Raw genomic sequence first — 19,035 nt, 5'->3', positions numbered from 1 at the left:
AATTAAATAGGTATTAAAAAAATACATATTTTTCCATGCCCATCTCAGTGCGGGACACTGATGCTCAGCGCCCCCACCCCCCCAAGCCATATGGGGATGGTGGCACCCCCAGCCCATGCCAGGTCTGACCCCCCCAAAACCCCCACCGCCAACCCCTACCTTTCCCTGGGGGTCCAGGCAAGCAGCGAAGAGATGCCGGGGGGGGCTGGGCTGCTCCAGAAGCCCCTTGAGCAGCCCCAGGCCGACCCCCCCGTCACAGGCAGTCAGCAGGACGCTGCCCACCCCCAGCCCCTCCATGCCCACTGCTCAGCTCTGCCAGTTGTGCTGCTTCGCTGAGGTTTGGCAACTTCGGGAATTCCGGAGGTGGAGACGCGGGTGGTGCCGGGATGGGTGGAGGTTTTGGGGTGGGGGGGGCACCGCCTGCACCCCAACTCCTGGAATGGGTGGTGGGTGGGGAGGGGGTGATGCTATTCAGCATCCTTGGGGTCACCCATCACCATCGGGGTGTCTCATTGCTCTGGCTCCCAAAATAACCCCCTCCCATGCCCCTGCCATGGGCATCCCAAAGGGGTGATAGGACTGCCCCACTTGCCCCCCCCCCCCAATTATTGGGGTGCCCCCAGGACGGCACGCGAGGCACTTGATTACAGTACAACCTTTATTAATACTGGAATCTTCACAGTGCATTCGTTACTTGTAGCAGTGACTATGGAAATTGGGGGGGGGCAAAGGAGGGGGGGAGAGGGGAATTATCACCAAAACAAAAAAAGATTTAAAAAAAATTAAAAATTTAAAAGAAAAGAGGCTGTGAAAGAAAGAAATTTGGGGGAGGGGGCTGGGAGGAAGAGGAGCGGCGGCAGAGGCGGGAGCACGGTGGGGAAATAAATTAAAAAAAATAAAAATAAAAACAAAAATAAAAATAAAAGGATCAAGTTAACAACAGCACCAGAAAAGTTACTTTAGTCGAAAGACAGGTTGTGTTTTTTGTTTCTGTTTTTGTTTGTTTTTTTTTTTCTTTTCCGAGGAATTTTTGTTTTCTGTACAAAATAAGAGACTCCCCTCCTCCCCCCCCCCCCCGCCCCCCCTCCCCCGAAACCCAAACATTTGTCACTTGGCATCAGCGGTTCTGGCAGAAGTGGTGGTGGGGGTGGGGGGCACACACTAAATCATTATTCCTAAGGGATGGGGGGGGCTGCGATGCGACAGACAGCGGGGGGGTGGCGGGGGGGGCTATGTACAGTGAGTGGGGGGGCCGGGGGGTTGTGCTTTCCTCCAGCCGCCGGCTTTTGGGGGTGGGAGTGGGGGTGGGGTGGTGTCTGGGTGAACCCCCCGACCCCTGGACCACTCCCCCTCCCCAGCAGGAACCCTGCGGGTGCTGAGGAGGGGGTTTGGGGGGGTCCCCAGTGATCCCTGGGGTGGGAGGGGGAAAGAGGAGGTTTGGCATCCTCAGCCGCTGTGTCTTGGTGTCCTCCCCCAAATCGGGGGGGCTGCAGTGCCTGTCCCTCCCACAGCCCCCTCCCTGCTGCTCCTGACCCCTGAAATGGGGCTGAGCCGTGCTGGCCCCAAGCAGGCAGTTTGGGGTGGGGGGGACGGGGGAACAGGATGGGGACAGGGACCTCCCGCCCCAGCTCCTGGTGCTGCTGCTGCCGTCGCGCCTGCTGGCACCATCTCCTCCTGCTGGGGGTGGGGACACCCACCTGTGCCAGGCTGGGGGGGGGAGAGAGAACAGAGAGAGGAGGGAAAGTGATGGGGGGAAAATGGGAAAGAGAAAGAGAGGAAAAGAGGGAAAAAATAGAGGAGAAAAAAGAAGAGAAGGAAAAGAGAAGAAAGAAGAAAAAAAGAAGAAAAAGAAGAAAAAGAAGAAAAAGAGAAAGGAGAAGAAAAAGGAGAAAAAGGAGAAAAAGGAGAAAAAGGAGAAAAAGGAGAAAAAGGAGAAAAAGGAGAAAAAGGAGAAAAAGGAGAAGAAGATGAAGAGAAGAAAAGGAGAAGAAAAGGAGAAGAAAAAGAAGAAAGAAGAAAAAGGAGAAAAAAGAAAAAGGAGAAAAAGAAGAAAAAGAAAAAGAAAAAGAAGAAAAAGAAGAAGAAGAAAAAGAAGAAAAAGAAGAAAAAGAAGAAAAAGAAGAAAAAGAAAAAGAAAAACAAAAAGAAGCAAAAGAAGAAAGAGAAGAAAAAGAAGCAAAAGAAGAGGCAAAGAGGAAGAAGCAAAGAAAAAGGGATGACTAAGAAAAGCGTAAGATAAGACTAAAAGAAAAGGAGAAAAAGAGGGAAAAAAAAATCAAAAGAAATGGAGAAAAGGAGAAAAAATCAGCAAAAAAGAGCCGACAGGCGAGCAAGTGCCGGGAGGCGCGAGGAGGGGAGGGGAGCAGAAAGCAGGGGGCAGCGAGGGCAGGGAGGGGGCAGCGGGCGCCGGCGGGCGAGGGGGGTGCTCCCGGTGGGGCCATGGCCGTCCCCGCTGACGGGGCGTCATCACGATATCCGCGGGGCCGAGCGGTCGTTGGTGACGGTCCTGCGCAGGCGCACCCCGCGCCGGATGGCCACCAGCATGTCTTCGGCCGGGGGGTCCATGGAGGCCGCCGGCGGCGGCGCGGGGGTCTCCTCACCAGGGCCAGAGCCCACCAGGGCGGTGGGGAAGGGGAACTGGCCTTCCCCCAGCGCGTGGGCGCCGGCCACCAGCTCGCCGATCTTCTCCACCAAGCTGTGGCGGTTGGCGGCCAACTGTTGGTCCTCCTCTTCCTCGGCGGAGAGGTGTTGGCTGGCACCGGGGTAGACGGAGATCTCCGCGGCGCCGCCACCCCAGGCGGTGTTGGGAAGGCTCAGCCTCTTGGGCGAAGCTTTGGCAAAATCCAGGGGTTGGGCGAGGCGTCGTCGGCGTAGAAGACGCACTCTTCGCTGCCCACCCGCGTGGGGCCGGCGTAGCCGGGGGAGTCGGGCACCGTGGGGGTCTTCACGGGGACGATGGGGGGTCGGATGGGGATGGGGCCGGCGTTGGAGAGGGTACGGCGGACCGAGGGCTTGGTGGAGGGCGTGCGGCGGATGGTGGCCACCCCCGGGGTGGTGCCGGCTGGGAGGTTGGTGCCAGTGGGTAGCCCGGCGGTGGAGGCGGGACGCTTGGTCTGGATCATCCGCCGGTAGTTCTGGGCGATGTTGCTGTTGCGCGGGATGGTGGAGGACTTGTCGAAGTCACTCTGGGGGTCGCACTCCACGTCACCGTTCACCGAGTAGCAGTCGTAGTCAGAGCCTGGGGAGGTGGGGGGGAGTGTGGGCAGTGCGGCCAGGCGGGCGGTGGGCGGCCCAGCTGGCACTGCCAAACCAAACCGCCACCTTCACAACGCAATGGCAGCCAGCCCCAACTGCTGCCGTCACAGCGTGACCGCCACCGTTGCAACGCAATCCCAACAGGCCCCAAGCATTGCTGGCACAACACGCTCACTGTCAAGGTCAACCATCACCATCACAAGGCAACCACAATTAAGTTCAACCATCAGAAGGCAACCACAATCAAACCCAACCATCACCATCAGAAGGCAACCACAATCAAACCCAACCATCACGTTGACCTCACACCCAAACCCATCTGTCATCATTGCAACGCGATCGCAATCAGCCCCTGCCATTGCCAGCACAACACAGTCACAACCAAACTCAGCCATGACCATCACAGCTGGCCTCAACCATCACCACCACATGGTCGTAGTCAATCCCAACCATCGCTATCCCAACCACTGCCAACACAACGTGATCACAGCCAATCTCCTCCACCACCATCACATGCTCACAACCGGCTCAGCCATCACCATGCCAACGCAATCACAGCACAACACGACTGTCCCTGTGGTTACTCGATCTCCAACCACCACCTCCACCTGCCATCACCCACCATCTGCCACCTGGACCCAACCACCCCGCACAAACATGTCACCACAAGCTGTCCCCAACCACATTCTGCCTGATGCTACCTATTCTTGCAATGCCCGGCACAACCGTAGCCATCAAGACCCAACTAACACCCAACTAACCAGGAAGGTTACCACGTGGCACAACGCTTGTGCCACACACCAAACCCCCATACTCCTTAAAGCTTCATCCCACCAACCCCTACATGATGTGACCACATCCTTGGACACAGATGTGTCCCAGCACCACCACAACCTTCGTCATCGTCTTCCCCGCTGCGGGTGCCGTTTCGGGTGGCCCCAGGTGTCCGTCACCACGGGGCGGGTACCTTGGGAAGGGATGGTGTCCTCGGAGCAGGAGGGGGTGGTGGTCTGCGTGCTGTAGCCGCTGGAGTACTGCAGCGAGTCCCGGCTGCTCTTCTGGTGCTCCAGGCTCAGCCCCCGAGTCAAGACCATGGCCAGGTCGCTGGCGGCGGGGGACACCTCCTCCCCGTGCTGCGGGGGGCAAGGGGACACCGTCAGCATCCCAGCTCCTGTCCTAGGGGCCCCCTAAAAGCTTGCCCACCTCTGCGTTTGCCCCGTCGGAGCTGGTACCTTGGCGGCGATGGTGGCCGGCGACATGCGGGGTCTGAGAGCATCGTCGGCGCCAACAGCCGGGTACCCGCTGGCGGGTGAGCCCATCTCAGCTTCCCGCAGGTGCTCCACGCGGTCCTTGCGCCGCTGCAGGGTGGGCACCACCGGCTGGTCGTAGGGGCTGGCCTTGGACCAGTCCTGCGAGGGGCAAGGCATGGCGTGACACCCGGGCCGCCAGCGCCGGGAGCCCGGAGTGGGGCAGGAGGGACCACGTGCTGGCATCTCCCCGAGCAGCGGGCACTGCCTGGGGTGCTCTGCCCTGCTGGGTGGTGGGGTGGGACGGAGGGACGGGGAGGAGAGGAAGAGGAGGGCGCTGCCGATGAAGGCTTTGCCATTCCGCCACCTGCCATCAGGAACTCACCGAGGTGGGGGAGCTGCACTCGCTAACCGACTGGCACGTTTCGGAGGCCTCCGAGGACGCCGAGCTGGAGGACTTCTGCCACGCCGCCAAGCCGTGCCGCGAGCCGGAGCGGGAGAGGAGAGGCGGTTAGCTGGCACAGCCGGAGCCGTGGCCACGGGGTCCGAGCGGCACCCATGGCACCCCCAACCCACCCGGGCCCCCAGCCTGCCTTCCATTGTGGCAGCGAGAAGCCGAGTGGGATCGGAGCTGGCAGCAGGGGGAGGGTCTTGCCATGGCAAGCAGCACCAGGTCGGTGACACCGGGTCAGTGTGGGCACACCAAGCCGGTGCTGGGGGTGCCACAAGGGTGCCGGGGGGGGGTCCCGGAGTGGGAGGGTGCAGGACGAAGGGAATGCTTTGCCGGCCGGGGGACTGGTACAAACTGGGTGTTATGAGGCTGAGGGGTATCCCTGGGCAGGGATTCTGCCAGGGCAGGGCCAGACACCCCCCCAATATTCCGAATATTTGTCTCCCGTGATGCCAAAGCAGCTGGAAACACGCCTGGGGGGTCCCATCACCTCCACACCGGACTCTTGCGTTGCACCCGGCAGCAACCACCCATTGCACAGAAGGGGAAACTGAGGCACGGGGCAGTGGGCAGCAGTGCTGAGCCCCTCTGTACCTGGCTGGTGATGTCTGAGGGCATGGGGGAAGGCGGTTTGGAGTAAGTGGCGTCCTGGGAGATGAAGCCGGAGTCGTGGGAGGAGACACTGGAGAGGCGGGTGGCGGCGGCGGGGGGCTGCGCCAGGCTGCGGTAGCGATAGGTGGAACTGGGTGAGCAGGTCTGGGCCCCGCCGGGCCACGCCACGCCACCCTTGGCACTGCTAACGCTGCTGGGGGGGTGCCGGGGGGGACGGGGACACGCCGGTGCGGAGGACAAAAGAAGGAAAAAAAGAGTTTAAGATGGAGGTTCGGAGGTGGCCCCACATCCCAGCCTGGGGAAACTGAGGCACGCTGTCCTCCCGGGGCATCCCTTTCCCTTCTGGGGTCCCCCAGTGGTGGGGGACAGACTGAGGAACATGGCAAGGGTAACACATTTGCCCCCAGACCTCCCCAAAACCCAGAGAACAGGGCACATGCCAGGCACCCATCCTGCCCCATAGGGCCACCAGCCCCAACCCCACAGGCAATGACTAGTTCCTCTGCGTTACTGGGGACCACTTGGCCACATGGACACGTGAGCATCCCCGAGGGCCGGAACCATCATTAGCCGCTGGGGGCTAACGAAGGGGGCAGCGGAGCCCACTCCCCCGTACCTGCACATGCTGGACTTGCGGGAGCTGGAGCTGCTGGGTGAGGATGGGGGGGTCTGGTAGGACCAGCTGTAGTCAGAACCCTTCAGGTCCTTGATCACCTGCAGGAAGGATGGCATTTAAGCCCCCCTAAAAGATGTTCCCCCTCTCTCCCACCCCCCAGTGTCCCCCCACCCATCCCACTGACCTGCTCGCTGGCAGGGGGCAGCTTGTGGGGCTCGGCGGTGAGCACCACCAGGTCCTCGATGATGCCCTGCAGATGGGTGATCTCCCCCAGCATGGTCAGCTCCCCGTTCTGCGGCCAAAGGCACGGCATCAGCACCCACAGGACAAACAGCAGACCCCTCCCCGGACCCCCAACCCCCCACCCCCACCCCAGGGCTCACCACCACGGGCTGCAGGAAGGTGATGAAGGTACAGAAGCGCCCGCGCTCCTCGATGAGGGCTTTGCGGACCGCCTGCTTCTCCGTCTCCTCCAGCAGCAGGTACATGTCATTGACATCCTGCAGCGCGTTGTCCAGCTGCGGCTGCAGGTCCCCCTTCCCTGCGAGATGGGGGGGTACCCATCAGCACCCCCGACATCCCACCCACCCCAACCCAAATCTGCTGGGGGCGGGGAGGGTGCCCCATGGCCAAGCCATGGTCATCCCCAAGGCTGTGGCTGGGAGATGTCACCCCATCCTTACGTCTCGGTGGGTGTCACCCCCACTGTGCTCAGGGGGGCACCCTCACCCCACAGCACCCCAGGGGTGTGTGTGGGGGGCTCCTTTGCTGCCCCCTCCCCATCCCTGGCGCTTGGGACCCCGGGATGTGGGGTGTGAGCTGAGCTAAGCTAAAAGCTGGGGTGGAGTGGGGTGGGGGGGGGGGGGACAGTGAGCGGATGGACAGACAGTCGGACAGACAGATGGACGGAGGCAGCCCCGGGGAGATCGGAGTGGGGTGGGGAAGCAGAGAGGGGGGGGGTCGGGGTGGGGGGAGCAGCGGTTCACTTACCAAGTAGCTCTACAGGATGTGGAGGGGAGGGGGGAGAGAAGGAGACAGAGAAAACGTGTGAAAAGAGGCCGAGGGCCGGGGTACGCGCCCCCTCCCACTCCCCGGCACCCCCCCGGGCCATGCTGGCACCCCCTCCTTTCTGCAGGGATAGGGGGGAGGCATGGGAACCCCCCGTCCCAGTACCCACCATCCCCGGGAGGCAGCCGGGGTGCTGCATCCAGGGTGCCCACCCCGGCCAGGGGTGCTGCGGAAGGGCTGGGGGGGGGGGTGGTACCCCCCCCCCCAGGAGACCCCCCCTCACCTTTGCGAGCCTTTTTCTGGAGCTTGAGGGTGTCGGAGGATTTTTTCTTGATCTCGTGGCGGGCTCGCTTGTACTCTGGAGGGGGCACAGAATTGTTGTTAGAGGGGACCCCCCCCTCCAAAAAAACTGACCACGTGCAGCCCCCCACTTCCCCCAAGCCCCAGATCCGGCCCATCCCACCCGCACCTTTCGCGTGGTCCTTGTCCAGCTGGTTGGCGGTTTTTTTCCAGTCCTCAATCCTGTCCTGCAAAGGGTTTATCAGGCTCTCCATGAGGGCGCTGGAGAGGGGTGGGGGGAGAGAGGCAGAGAGCGTTGGAGCCGGGGTGGGGGGGGAGCTGTGTCTCCCCCCAAACCCCACCCTGGCACCCAGCCTCCATCCAGCATCTCCTTCTTCCCAGAGGGCTGAGCCCGGCCAACTCGTGTCACCGACGGCCCGGCCACACTCACTTGGTGAACTGCCGGAGCTTGGCCTCGATGCTGCGGTGCCGCATGCACATGCGGGTCAGGGCAGAGCCGATGTCCCTCGTGGCACCTGGCGGGGGGGGGGGACACATAGAAATGCCGCTGACAAGGGGCAGGGGACACCCCCCCGAATCCCCCCAGTCCCAGCCCAGTTTGTATCGTGGGGATGACGGCCGCTAACTAATAAATAAAGCACTAAACATCCCTTTCCGCTGCTTCCAAAGGTAAACCTGCTCCCAGTTTTCCCCAAATCCAGCGGTGGGGGGTGGGCAGGGAAGGGAGGGGGTGAGGTATCACACAGCCAGTCAGGGATTGACTGAGAAACCGGCTGGTCGGGAGCAAACGGCTCCGGGTCTGGCTTCCGTCGGCGGCTGCCAGCTGTGTCCCTCACCTCCAGGTACGATCCCGGGTGTATAAAAAGGGAGTCGGAGCTCCCGGCGGGGATATTTTCCAGCAGCAGAAAGCAGGAGCGCCCCTTTTTTTGGGGAAACTGCTGTTAACTCTGAAGCCTAAGGATGGCCACACGGTGGCAGTGCTGCGGGCAAATCCCAGGAAAAGCAGCAATCCAAAATCCTCGGGTGCAGACGAGGGACTGATATTCTCCCTTTCTCTCCCCCCTGCCAAAAAAAGCCTCCAGAGACACCGCCCGCCCTTTGCAGGAGTTTTATTCCCCCCCCTCAGCCCCCCAGTGCTGCGGAAACGGGGGAGCCCACAGGCCAAGGGCCTTCTCCTCCTGCGCCGGGGTATTCTCCTAATCCAGCTCCTAATGCTCTTATCCCGGCTCCTGCTGCTCCTAATCCGATTCCCTCTAGCGCTCACGTGCCACGTGCGAGGACGCCAGCCACCCCCCATCCCCCCCTGCTGCCCTGCCTCAGTTTCCCCATGCTGTCGTTCTGCCACCCAAGAAAAAAAAAATCTGGGATGTCTCTGAGATGCCCCCAGCCCGTGACAGTGACTCCAGGGGTGCCAGTCCCCAGCGTCCCCTCAGTGTCTGGGCTGAGGGGGAGCTGGGGGAGCCCTAATCCACCCCCCCACCCCAGTGCACTGGGCTAGTGGGTTTGGAGGCAAAGCTGATCCTGGCTCAAGCTGCCTCCTCCTCCTCCTCCTCCCTGCGCAGCTCCAGATGGCCTGGATGCCGCCAGTCTGCAAACCAGCCCGGGACCATCTGCTTGGCAGAAGCCGAGCGGTGGGAAGTGGCTCCTCGCCACCAGTAGGCACCCAGAGAGGGTCTTGGGGGGGGTCCTGCCCCCCATCCTCACCCCACAGCAACATGGGGCGACCCCCACTCGCAGCCTCAGCTCTTCACGTTGCCTCTCCGGTGGGGCGGGGTCCATTCCCCGAGCAGCGGAGCGTGGGCTCCTGCATCTCCCTCCATCTAATTCCCCCTCTCCGGAGCAGCCTGGACCCCCCCCAGCACCTCCCAGGTGGGCACAGGGGACACGGGGCAGCGGGAGGGTGGCTCAGCCCTGGATCTGGGTGCATCCTGGGGGGCAGGGATGGGCGCAGGGGACCACGGTGATCCCGAATCTCCCTGCAAGCAAACCAGCCCCACCAGAAGATGCCAGCTGAGCACCCATGGGTGGTGAGGAGCAGCACCCACACGGGTGCCCACCCCCAGCTGCAACCCATTTTTCCAGCCCTGCTTCCTAGGGGATGTTCAGGGTGAGGACAGGATGGGGACCCTGGTGCCCACGTCGGAGCGGGACAGGCTGGACACATCTCCATGGATGGTGGAGCTGCTGCTTGAAGCTTGGGCAGGGGCACCCCCCCACAGGGGACATTTGCCACCTGCCCCCCTGCCCGGGGACACCCACCCCTGAGTGGGGAGGACCCTACCTCGGGTGTTGGTGGCCATGTCGGCCACTTTCTGGAAGGCATCCAGGAAGGCGACTGCGGCCAGCACCGTGGTCCTGGGGTGGAGAGAGGGAGGAGGGGGGCTCAGCGGGCGCTGGGCACCCCGGGACGTGCCTGCGGGGACGATGGGGGGGGTCCCCTGTTCCTCTCCCTGGCCACTCACCTGAGCTGGGAGTGCAGCTTGGTGGCCTTCGAGTTGAAATCCTCCCAGATGGGGTAGGAGCTCTGCAAGGAGGGAAGGGGACAGTGAGAGCCGCAGCCCCTCGCCCACCCCTGCACCCCCTCCCCGGGCAGGGCACATCCCCCCTTCACCATTATAGAGGGACAGGGGGGCTTGGTGGCTGTGCCAGGCTAGGTGTGGCTTCTCTGATGGCTAATAAAGGCTGAGCACAACCCTTTCTCCCTGTCAGAGTCCGGCCACCCAACCTCGTGGACCACAGAGACCTCAGGATTTCGGTCATCTCCTCCTCTTCCTCAAAGGGATGAAGGCACCTTATGGGTCTGCTGATTTGAGGGGAGGAAAGGGGAGCTCGGCGACCCTGGCCAGCAGCAGCACCCAGTCCTCCAGTGCCCGTGGCCTCCCGTGGCCAGAACCACTGCGACGAGGGCTCCAGCCCTGCAGCCAGTAGCCCCAGTCGCTGGCTCCTCCAAGCCAACGAGGACCGACGAGGCAGGAAGGGAGGTCTGGGGGTCCCCCAGCCAAGGATGGGGTGGTCGTGAGGGGACATGGACAGGTTACAGGTGCTGGGGAGGCCACCCTGGTGCTGTCCCGTTGAGGCCACCCCGGTGCCATCCTGGCCGGGCCATTCTGATGCCATCCTGGTGAGGTCATCCCAGCAACATCAGTCCCAGTGCCCTCCCAGCAAGGCCATCCCAGTGCCACTGTCCCAAGGAGGCCATCCCAGAGCTGTCCCAGTGAGGCCAGCCCCGCAAGACAAGTCCCAGCGGTGTCTTGGAGTTGCGAGTCCCAGTAAGACCATCCTGGTGCCATGCCAGCGAGGCCAGTCCCAGTAATGCCAGTTCCAGTGTCATCCCAGCAAGGCCAGTCCTGGTGCCATCCTGGCAAGGCTAATCTTGGTGCCACTATACAAAAAGGCCATTTCGGTGCCACCATCCCAGTGAAGGCCAGTCGGTGTTGTCCTGGTGAGGTTAATCCTGGTGCTGTCTCGGCGAGGTCATCCCAGTGCCAGCCTGGCATGGCCATTCCCGGTGCCACCGTCCTGGTGAGGCTATCCAGGTGCCATCATCCCGGTGAGGCCACCCTGGTGCCATCCCAGCGAGGCGGGTCCCAGTGCCACCATCCCAGCAAAACAATCCCAGCGAGGCCAGTCCTGGTGCCACCATCCTGGCGAGGCCAGTCCCAGCACTGTCACCGTGGTGAGGCCGTCCAGGTGCCACCATCCGATGGCAGCGCCAGGGGCTTGCAAACCCCTCTAGGGTGGCTACCAGGCTGGGACATGGGTATTGGAATCATCTGTATAGCACGTGGGTCAAACCCGTGAGCTTGGTGGCACCTCTGGGGACAGAGGTGGCACAGGAACAGCCCAGTGTTGTTTTTGGGGACCACGAAAGCCCCGATTTCCTCCCGAGTGAGCAAAGAAGGGGTGTGAGGCTGTCACTCCACCTGCCACTTGTGGCAGCACCCTGGCTCAGGGCCGTGAGTCCTTGGGGACCGTGACCGGTGGCATGGCCACCGTCCCAGACCCACCTTCCTCTGGCCACCCCAGGAAGGGCAAGCGGAGGCTCCCCCTAAACAAGGGGTCAGGTCACGACACCCCCAGCCTTCCACGATGGCGGGCGGGAGGATGGGGACGAGGACAACGGGGACAAGGACATGCCAAGGTCACCCAGGGACGCTGGAGGAGAGGCAACAGGAACGGAGCTGGCTCAGGGGCACTGTCGCCTCGGGGACCGCGGCCAGGCTTTGCCACCTGGGTCCTTCCCAACGGAGGCCAAGGGGGTGCCGAAAAGCCACCTGTCACCCAAATAAGGTCCCTTTGCCCCCATGCCCAGCGCAGTTCCCGGCCGTGGGACCCTAAACTGTTGAACACCATCAGCTCTTTGGGCAGGGGACTATTTTTTCCCCGTCCCCAGCGCCAGGACACCCACGTGGCCGGGAGACAGGGACAGGGACGGGGATGATGCCCCCTTAGAGGCCACCGGTGCCGGGCCGAGCACTGTGGGTTTTTTTCTTCTTTATTGCTTTTTTTCTCATCTTTCCCATCTCCGAATGGCATAAAAACGAATCCAGCTGCGTTTCCTCGGGCATGCTGGTGAGGGGCTCCGGGCCTGACTGCATCCCTGTGGCGCTGGACACTCCGCTGCCCATCCACGCTGGCACCAGCTGGGGAGGTGATGGCTCCGCGCTGGCTCAGCCCCTCTGCAGCCTCGGTGGGAGAATGGGGAAACTGAGGCACTGGCTGCTCCCACCTCTACCCTGGGGATGGGGGGCTCTGCCAGGCTGCCAGAAGGGGGTGGCTGGGGGGAAGGTGTTTGGGGGGGGTGATCACCCTGGTGCCCTTCCCCACCCTGGAGCTGGATTTTCTCCCTCGAGGGCTTTTCTCCCAGCCCGGAGCCGGAATCCGGCCCCGCAGAGCCACCACCGCCCCCCGAAGGGGTTAATCTCCTTGTCAGCAAGGCTTTCATTTTTTTTTTTTTTTTTTGATCCCCCCCCCTCTCCTGCTTTGGCAATGACAGCATTGTCTGGACTGGGCTGCAGCAAGAAGAGAGGAAGAGGAGGAGGAGGAGGAAGAGAGCTTTTGCTTCCCAAAATCGACCGGAGCTAAACCCCAACACCGGGGCTGGCAGCGGGAATTTTGGCCCCCCGAGATGAAGAAATCCGGCTGGTTCCCTCCTCCCCACTCAGCCCTCAGGCAAAAATGTCCCCCCAGCATTTTTCTTCCTTTTTTTTTTTTTTTTTTTAATGAAAACATCCCCCCCTCCAAAAAAAAAGGCTTTTTTTTAAACACGGCCCCATCCTGCTGCCAGGGAGGGTGGAGGCGACGTCCCCTCCCCGGGCTGGGAAATGGGAGTGAGGAGCCAGGGGACCTTTTTGTTCCATTGGTGCAAACCCGAGTGGATCCGGCAGAAATCCAAGCTGGGGAGCGGAGGGTGGCAGGGGCAACATGATGCCCCAAACGGGTGGCGATGCCCAACGTGGGGCAATCTGGGATACCCGACACAGGGCTCCAGTACCCGGTGACGGATACAGGGCTGCCGTGGGGCTGTGATCCCCAGCACAGGGTCTGATGCCCAACGCGGGGTCCTGATGCCCAATAGGGGGTTGATGTGGGGCTTCGGCATCCAGTGCCAGGCTCTGATGCTGATGTAGGTCCCCGATACCCAATATGGGGTCGACGTGGGGCTCCGGCACCCATTGCCGACTGGTCTCTTGCCTGAAGTGAGTCCCTGATGCCCGATACGGGGATGATGTGGGGCTCTGGCACCCATCGCCGGTCTCTCGCCCAAAGTGGGTCCCTGATGCCCTGGTACGGGGTTGACGTGGGGCTCCAGCACCCAGTGCCAGGCTCTGACGCCCGATGTGAGTCCTCAATGCCCGATGTGGGGCTCCGACACCCGACATGGGGCCGCGATACCCAGCTCGGGGCTGGACAGCCGAGCCCCGGTCCCCACCGCGGGGCTGATGCGCGACCCCGGGTACCCGCCGCGGGGCCCGATGCCGGGCGGTCCGTGCCCGCAGCATCAGTAACACCGGAGCGGAGGCTGCCCGGTGGAGCGGGGGGGGGCGGGGGTGCGGGGGGAGCGCTGTCACGGCAGCCGAACGGGGAGCGGGGGGGGGTCCCTACCTTCATGTCGTTGATGATGGCTTGGAAGAGGCCGCCGAGGGCTCCGCACTCCTTCTCCGCCGTCTCCATCGCGGCGCTGCGGCAGCCCGGGGCGGGCGGCGCCGCCGGGGGAGGCCGCGGCGGCGGGCCAGGCTCAGCGGCGGCGGCGGGGGGCGGGCGGCGCCCGAGCGGCGGCGGCGGCGGCGGCGGCGGGGCGGTGGAGCGGCGGGGGGGCCGGGCGGGGCGCGGCGCGGCGCATCGCTGCCCCCCACCCCCCGCCTTCCCCGGGGGGCGCTGAACGGACCCGCCGCCCCCCTGGGCCGCTCCCCTGGCAGCGGCGCGGAGCGGAGCGCGGAACGGGAGCGGGGAAAACGGGAGCGGAACGGAGCGGAGCGGGGCGCGGAGAGCGGCGGCCCCGGGGCGGCGGCGGGGGCGGAGCGGGGCGGGATCTGCGCGGCACATGCGCCGCCCGCCGCGGGGTCGGCGAGGGGCGGGGGGAAGGAGGAGGAGGAGGAGGAAAGCGGGGAGGGGGGAATGTGCTGGGAGAATACCGAGGCTGGGGCTGAAGGGGGGGCGATGCTCGGGGGGGCAGCAGCGAGCGCCCCGAGGATGCGCCGGGATGCCGGGGCCAGGCCCGGGGATGCTCCGAGGGGGTCGAGGAGCTGCTCCGGGAGCCCCGAGGGACGCGGTGGGATGCTGGGACCGGGGGCAGCCCTGCTAGTGGGGGCACCCCCGGGGTTTGCTCACGGGGCAGCAGAGGAACCCCAAAAGATGCTCTTGGGGTGTTGGGTCAGCAGCGGGCCGGCTGGGGGATGCTTGGGGGCACCCCGAGGTCTCTGGAGGTGCTGGGGGGACATGCTGTCTCCAGGCCTGGGCTCCGTTCAGCCTCTCTCCAAGGGCTGTTTGACCCCCACTGCCGTCCTCACCCCAGGGAAGGTGCTGACCACCGGCAGCCACCTTGGCGCAGGACGAAGCTTGATGCCCGCCGGGGTGGCTGTACGGCAGCTCCAAGATGTCTTATGGCACCCGATTACCGGGGAGCCGTGGGAAACACGTGGCCGGCCCACAGACGAGCCCTTCCCTGTAGCCATGCCGAGGCCCCATCCCCAGCCTCTTGGGATCTGGGGAGGCCGAGCTGAGTCCTGACGCACCGAGCTGCACTGAGTGCTGAAACGATGCTCGGTTGGGGCAAGGGGCTCAGCCTCAGCCACCTATCCCCCCCTCCTGCCCGGAAAAACAGCCCCGATCCCCCGCCGGTGCTGCCCTGGCCAGCGCTGGTCAAGAGCCACCCATAAGGAAACGATTATGGCTCGGCTCTCCAGCAGCCGGCTGGAATTTCTCCCCATAAACTCCGTCCCTCGGCATGGAAAGAGGCTGCTCGGCAGCAGTGAGCCCAGCAGAAGCGACGGGCAAGAGCCCTGGCACCGGCGGCAGCCCTGGCCCACACTGGCCACGTCCTGGCAAGGGTTGGAGACAGGCGACAGGGACCCTGCCCTGCACCCCAAGTGGTCGGTGGGCTGGGGAAGCCACCGCTCTCCCATCCGAAAGGGTTGGCTGTTAAAATTAACCCGCCGTGACCGGGTTTGGAAAGCCCTTTCCCGGGAATGACAGGAATGTCTTTATCCCGGCCAAAGCAGCTTCGGTGCGGGGCTGTTCGGAGAACCCGCTGCCAGAGCCCGGCTCTGCTGTAAACAGGCCAGGAGCCATAAAAACTTCATGAATTCCTTTCCCTGGGATCAGGTGAGGGCCTAAAAAGTGCCAGGGACGCAACGGTGACCCCCGAACCGCGGCAGCCCGGCACGTGCCGGTGGTGACGGTCCCTCAGCGCCGCGGGACGGGGCGAAGGCAGCGCCGGCGGCTGCTCAGGGCCAGGAAAATGCCCGTCACCGCGCTGTGGTTTCGTGACCGTGGCCTGGAAGAATTTCGGTGCTGGTTGGTTTTTTTTTTTTTCCAACTGGGAAGAGGAGCAGGCGGAGGAGCCCGGCTCGCTGGCGAGTCAACGTGGCAGGGCTGGGCCAACCCCGGGGCTCCGGGGCGAGCAAGATGCCCCATGCCATCCCCTGCCCTTGCCAGGTTTTTGGCTCTTCTTGGGGCTGGATCCATGAGGACGCAGAGCTCAGTTACCGGGAACGGGCTGCTCTGCATCGCTTGTTTATTTTATTGTGGGGAGTTTAAAGGAGGAATAAAGAATCGAGTCCAGGGCTGGGTGCGATGGGGTTCTCCGTTGCCCCCTGTGCCCCCCGTCCCAGCTGGGAGTTAAGGCTAAGCTGCCATCTGGGCCAAAATCTGGGGGTCTGGGAAGGTGCGTGGATGCGGGGAAGGGACTGAGTGCCACGCACAGGAGTGTGAATCCCCGGGTGAGATGTCGCCAGCAGCCTCCGGAGCGGCCTCGGAACCGGGGAGGGTGGAAGTTCGGGTGGCGAGAGGCGCCCGGCGGCCTCTCGTCCTCGTTTTCCAGGGCGGGAGGCCAAGGGTTGCTCCGGTCTCGCCGTCCCCTCCGCTCTGGCTGGCAGGAGGCTGGGCGCTCAGCTGACAGTCACGGGGAAGGCATTAAGCAAAGCAAAGGGGAGTTTCCTTGGCCTATTGCAAAAGAAAACGAGGCGCCTTCTCCCGGCCCCCACCTCCCGCAACCCCTTCCTCGCGTCGCCCACAGGAAAAGCCGGCCACAGCCTGGGGGTCCCCGAACCGGCCGCTCCACATGCAGCAGGGAGCCAAACCAGCCCCGTGCCAAGCATTCGCCCATCTCCCTCTGCCCTTAAACCCACCGCGTCCTCCGGTGACCAGCAACCGGTGTCCCCTTGTCCCCGTCCCCAGCAAGCCCGTGGCTGCTGTTGGGGATGCTCAGAGGACCACTCGCCGGTCTAGCTGTTCCGCTCGCCCGGCTCGCTGGTGCCGGGCTTCCAAGTGCTTGTTTTGGACCTTCTCAAAGTGCTGCAGCAGCTCAGCGTAGTCAATGTTGGAAGCCGTCGGTCTCCTGAAGCCGCTGCCACTCGGTTTGGTGCCGTCCCTGCAGGGATGGAGAGGAGAGTGAGGGCAGGAACGGGTAGGAGATGCCGGTATCTTGGGGAAATCCATCACGAGCAGCACCGGAGGGTTTGTCCTCAAGAAGCTGAGCTCACATCCTGGTGATGCTCAGGAAAACACCCCCCAAAAAACCTCTTTTTCACCCTGGAAAGCATCAGATGGAGCCTGAGAGGCCCTGGGATGGGAGTGACAGGGACAAGGGACATCTATGTCAGCACCTTAGTCCCATAGAGGAGGTTTAACTCTCTCCAATATGGATGCTCCCCCCCTTCCTCCCAATTCATTCCAGTTAAAAGAAGCTAGAGTGGCCAGAAAGGATGGAAGTGCCATGTGCCTCAGTTTCCCTGCCTGGTTTTACAAGCAAGGAACAAAACATCCACACATTATGCAACTGGGAAGGGGCTGGTGGCAGTGGGGACAGTGCAGGGGGATGAGCACCCACTGCTGGAGCCCCGGGGAGCCTAGCGGTGGGTGCTCATCCCCCGCCATGGTCCCCAAATGATGGAGGGGGATAGAGGTGAACCATCGGAAAAGACACCCACAGGAAGGTGGCAGGTGGCTCTTGAGACCCCCAGTGTCCCCCCCAGCCACTTTGGGGAGGGGGAAGCTGGGCCTGGGCTTGTTAGAAAAGCCGGCTTCGGTGTTTGAAGGAATGTAGGTCAGCGTTAATCAGATGCTCAGGCCGGCTGACAGCTCCGGTTGCCGGAAAAATACCTCGTTGCCAGGGCTGGAGTCGGAGGAAAAAACAGGGGAGGAGAAACAAATGTAGCCCCCACCTCATTCCGCCCTCCCCAAATTAAAATCAGTGCTGAGTTGCGGGTACGAACTCAGCGCTGGAGGCTCCAAGGGATAAAATCCAACCTCAGGCAGGCAGTTAAAAGCCAAGGAGCAGCAGTTGTGGGGGGGTTAAATTCGGGAACTTGTCCATTTTGGGAGCTCTTTTTTTTTGGGGTGCCAGGGTTTGGCAAAGGCAGACCCAGGTTTATCATCAACCGCCCCCTTGCTCCTTAGCTGAGGGCTGGTGAGCCAAAAATCCCACTGCCGGTGTCAGCAGCACCCCGCCAGCACGGAGCATCCAAGGATTTCGGCTGGACCCCCCCCTCAAGGAGATGCCAAGCCTTGACCATTGCTCCTCGGGGCTCCCCGAAAGCCCAGGGCTGGGGAGGGAACAGCCAGCCCTGGTCATGCTGGGGTGACAGGGTCCTTTTGGGCGTCCGGGTGCTCCCAAAGCATGTCCCCCCCCACACAGCTTGCCGGATTCTCTCTCTCTCTCTCCATAAACCTCCTTCCCAGCTCTGCTCGTTTCCATAGCGACCCTCCAAGTGAAATTTTCCATCCCGGATGCCAAATGCCTGCGGATGAGACGCAGCCCTCCCAGGGTTACCAAATATAGACACGAACCCCCCCTCCGGAGCCGATGCTCCTGGCCACGGGGGCAAGGAGCAGCCGCGGCCGAAGGAGACCGCGGGGCTGAGGCCGGGATGGCGGCGATGCTCGGCCATCCGTCCGTCCGGCTGTCCGTCCTCCCCTCTGGCACTTACGCGGTCTGCATGAGCTCGGGGTTGGGCACACACTGGAGGCGGTGGGAGAGGAGCTGGAAGGCGCTGCTCTGGGGCAGCAGCATGAGGAGGCCATAGAGAGCCTTGATCAGGTAGGGGTTGTTCTTCACGTCCAGCAGCTGCAGGCGGAGATCTGGAAGAGGAGAGGGGAAAGGGTGGGCAGGTGGGTAAATCGCACGGTGTGGAAGCATGGAACGGTTTGGGTTGGAAGGGACCTCAAAGATCATCCAGTTCCAACTCCCCTGCCATGGGCAGGGACACCCTCCACTACATCAGGTTGCCCAAAGCCTCATCCAACCTGGCCTTGAACACTTCCAGGGATGGGGCAGCCACAGATTCTCTGGGCAACCTGTGCCAGTGCCTCAGCACCCTCAGAGGGAAGAATTTCTTCCTTAGATCTCATGGAAATCTCCCCTCTTTCGTTTAAATCCATTGCCCCTTGTCCTGTCACTACACACCCTTGTCCAAAGCCCCTCTCCAGCTTTCCTGTAGCCCCTTCAGGTACTGGAAGGCTGCTAAAAGGTCTATCTCGCCTCCAGCCCCTACAGCAGGTTCTTCCCAACCCATATGATGGTCCTGGAGAGGCTTTCAGTCTCTCCCAGCTGACCGAAGGGCACCTGCACAGCACCAGCAGCCTCTCCCCTTCCATTAACTCATCCATCTTGGTGTCCCACACACGCCAGAAGCCCCTCTCCCTACCACAGCCCCAGCTGGGGAAGGGGGCAGAGGGTCCCCAGTCTCCCATTCCTGCTGCCACTCACCCCCCAGCCCATCCATGCTGTCTCCCTGAGGACACACGTGCAACACGAGGTTGCTCCTCAGCTTCTGCAGAATTAGCAGAAGTTCCCTTCTGGAGCATGAGACGTCAGGAGGGCTGGG

At 62.7% G+C, this 19,035-nt stretch overlaps 2 protein-coding genes across 2 annotated transcripts in view; both read right to left on the bottom strand.

Annotated features, from left to right (window-relative positions):
* Positions 1-2,466: 2,466 nt before the first annotated feature.
* Positions 2,467-13,663, bottom strand: MTSS2 (MTSS I-BAR domain containing 2). Its single transcript, XM_086620883.1, is given in 16 exon segments — positions 2,467-2,846; positions 2,849-3,238; positions 4,223-4,388; positions 4,488-4,664; positions 4,888-4,962; positions 5,548-5,758; positions 6,182-6,279; positions 6,366-6,473; positions 6,565-6,722; positions 7,172-7,180; positions 7,473-7,547; positions 7,659-7,750; positions 7,920-8,004; positions 9,771-9,844; positions 9,952-10,013; positions 13,595-13,663. Coding segments are annotated over 16 exon segments (2,229 nt in total).
* Positions 13,664-16,414: 2,751 nt separating this feature from the next.
* Positions 16,415-19,035, bottom strand: part of VAC14 (VAC14 component of PIKFYVE complex) — a 59,703-nt gene continuing 57,082 nt past the window's right edge. Inside the window, exons 18-19 of the mRNA XM_086620810.1 lie at positions 18,139-18,289; positions 16,415-16,580 (exon numbers count right to left, since the gene is read on the bottom strand). Of these exons, the coding sequence (XP_086476936.1) occupies positions 16,415-16,580; positions 18,139-18,289 (317 nt within the window). The remainder of the gene's footprint in view (positions 16,581-18,138; positions 18,290-19,035) is intronic.

This window comes from Tauraco erythrolophus, chromosome 15, assembly GCF_009769465.1.
Source record: "Tauraco erythrolophus isolate bTauEry1 chromosome 15, bTauEry1.pri, whole genome shotgun sequence".
Lineage (NCBI taxonomy): Eukaryota > Metazoa > Chordata > Aves > Musophagiformes > Musophagidae > Tauraco > Tauraco erythrolophus.
The sequence above is the reverse complement of the archived record's forward strand: the minus strand, read 5'-3'. Positions and strand labels throughout refer to the sequence as shown.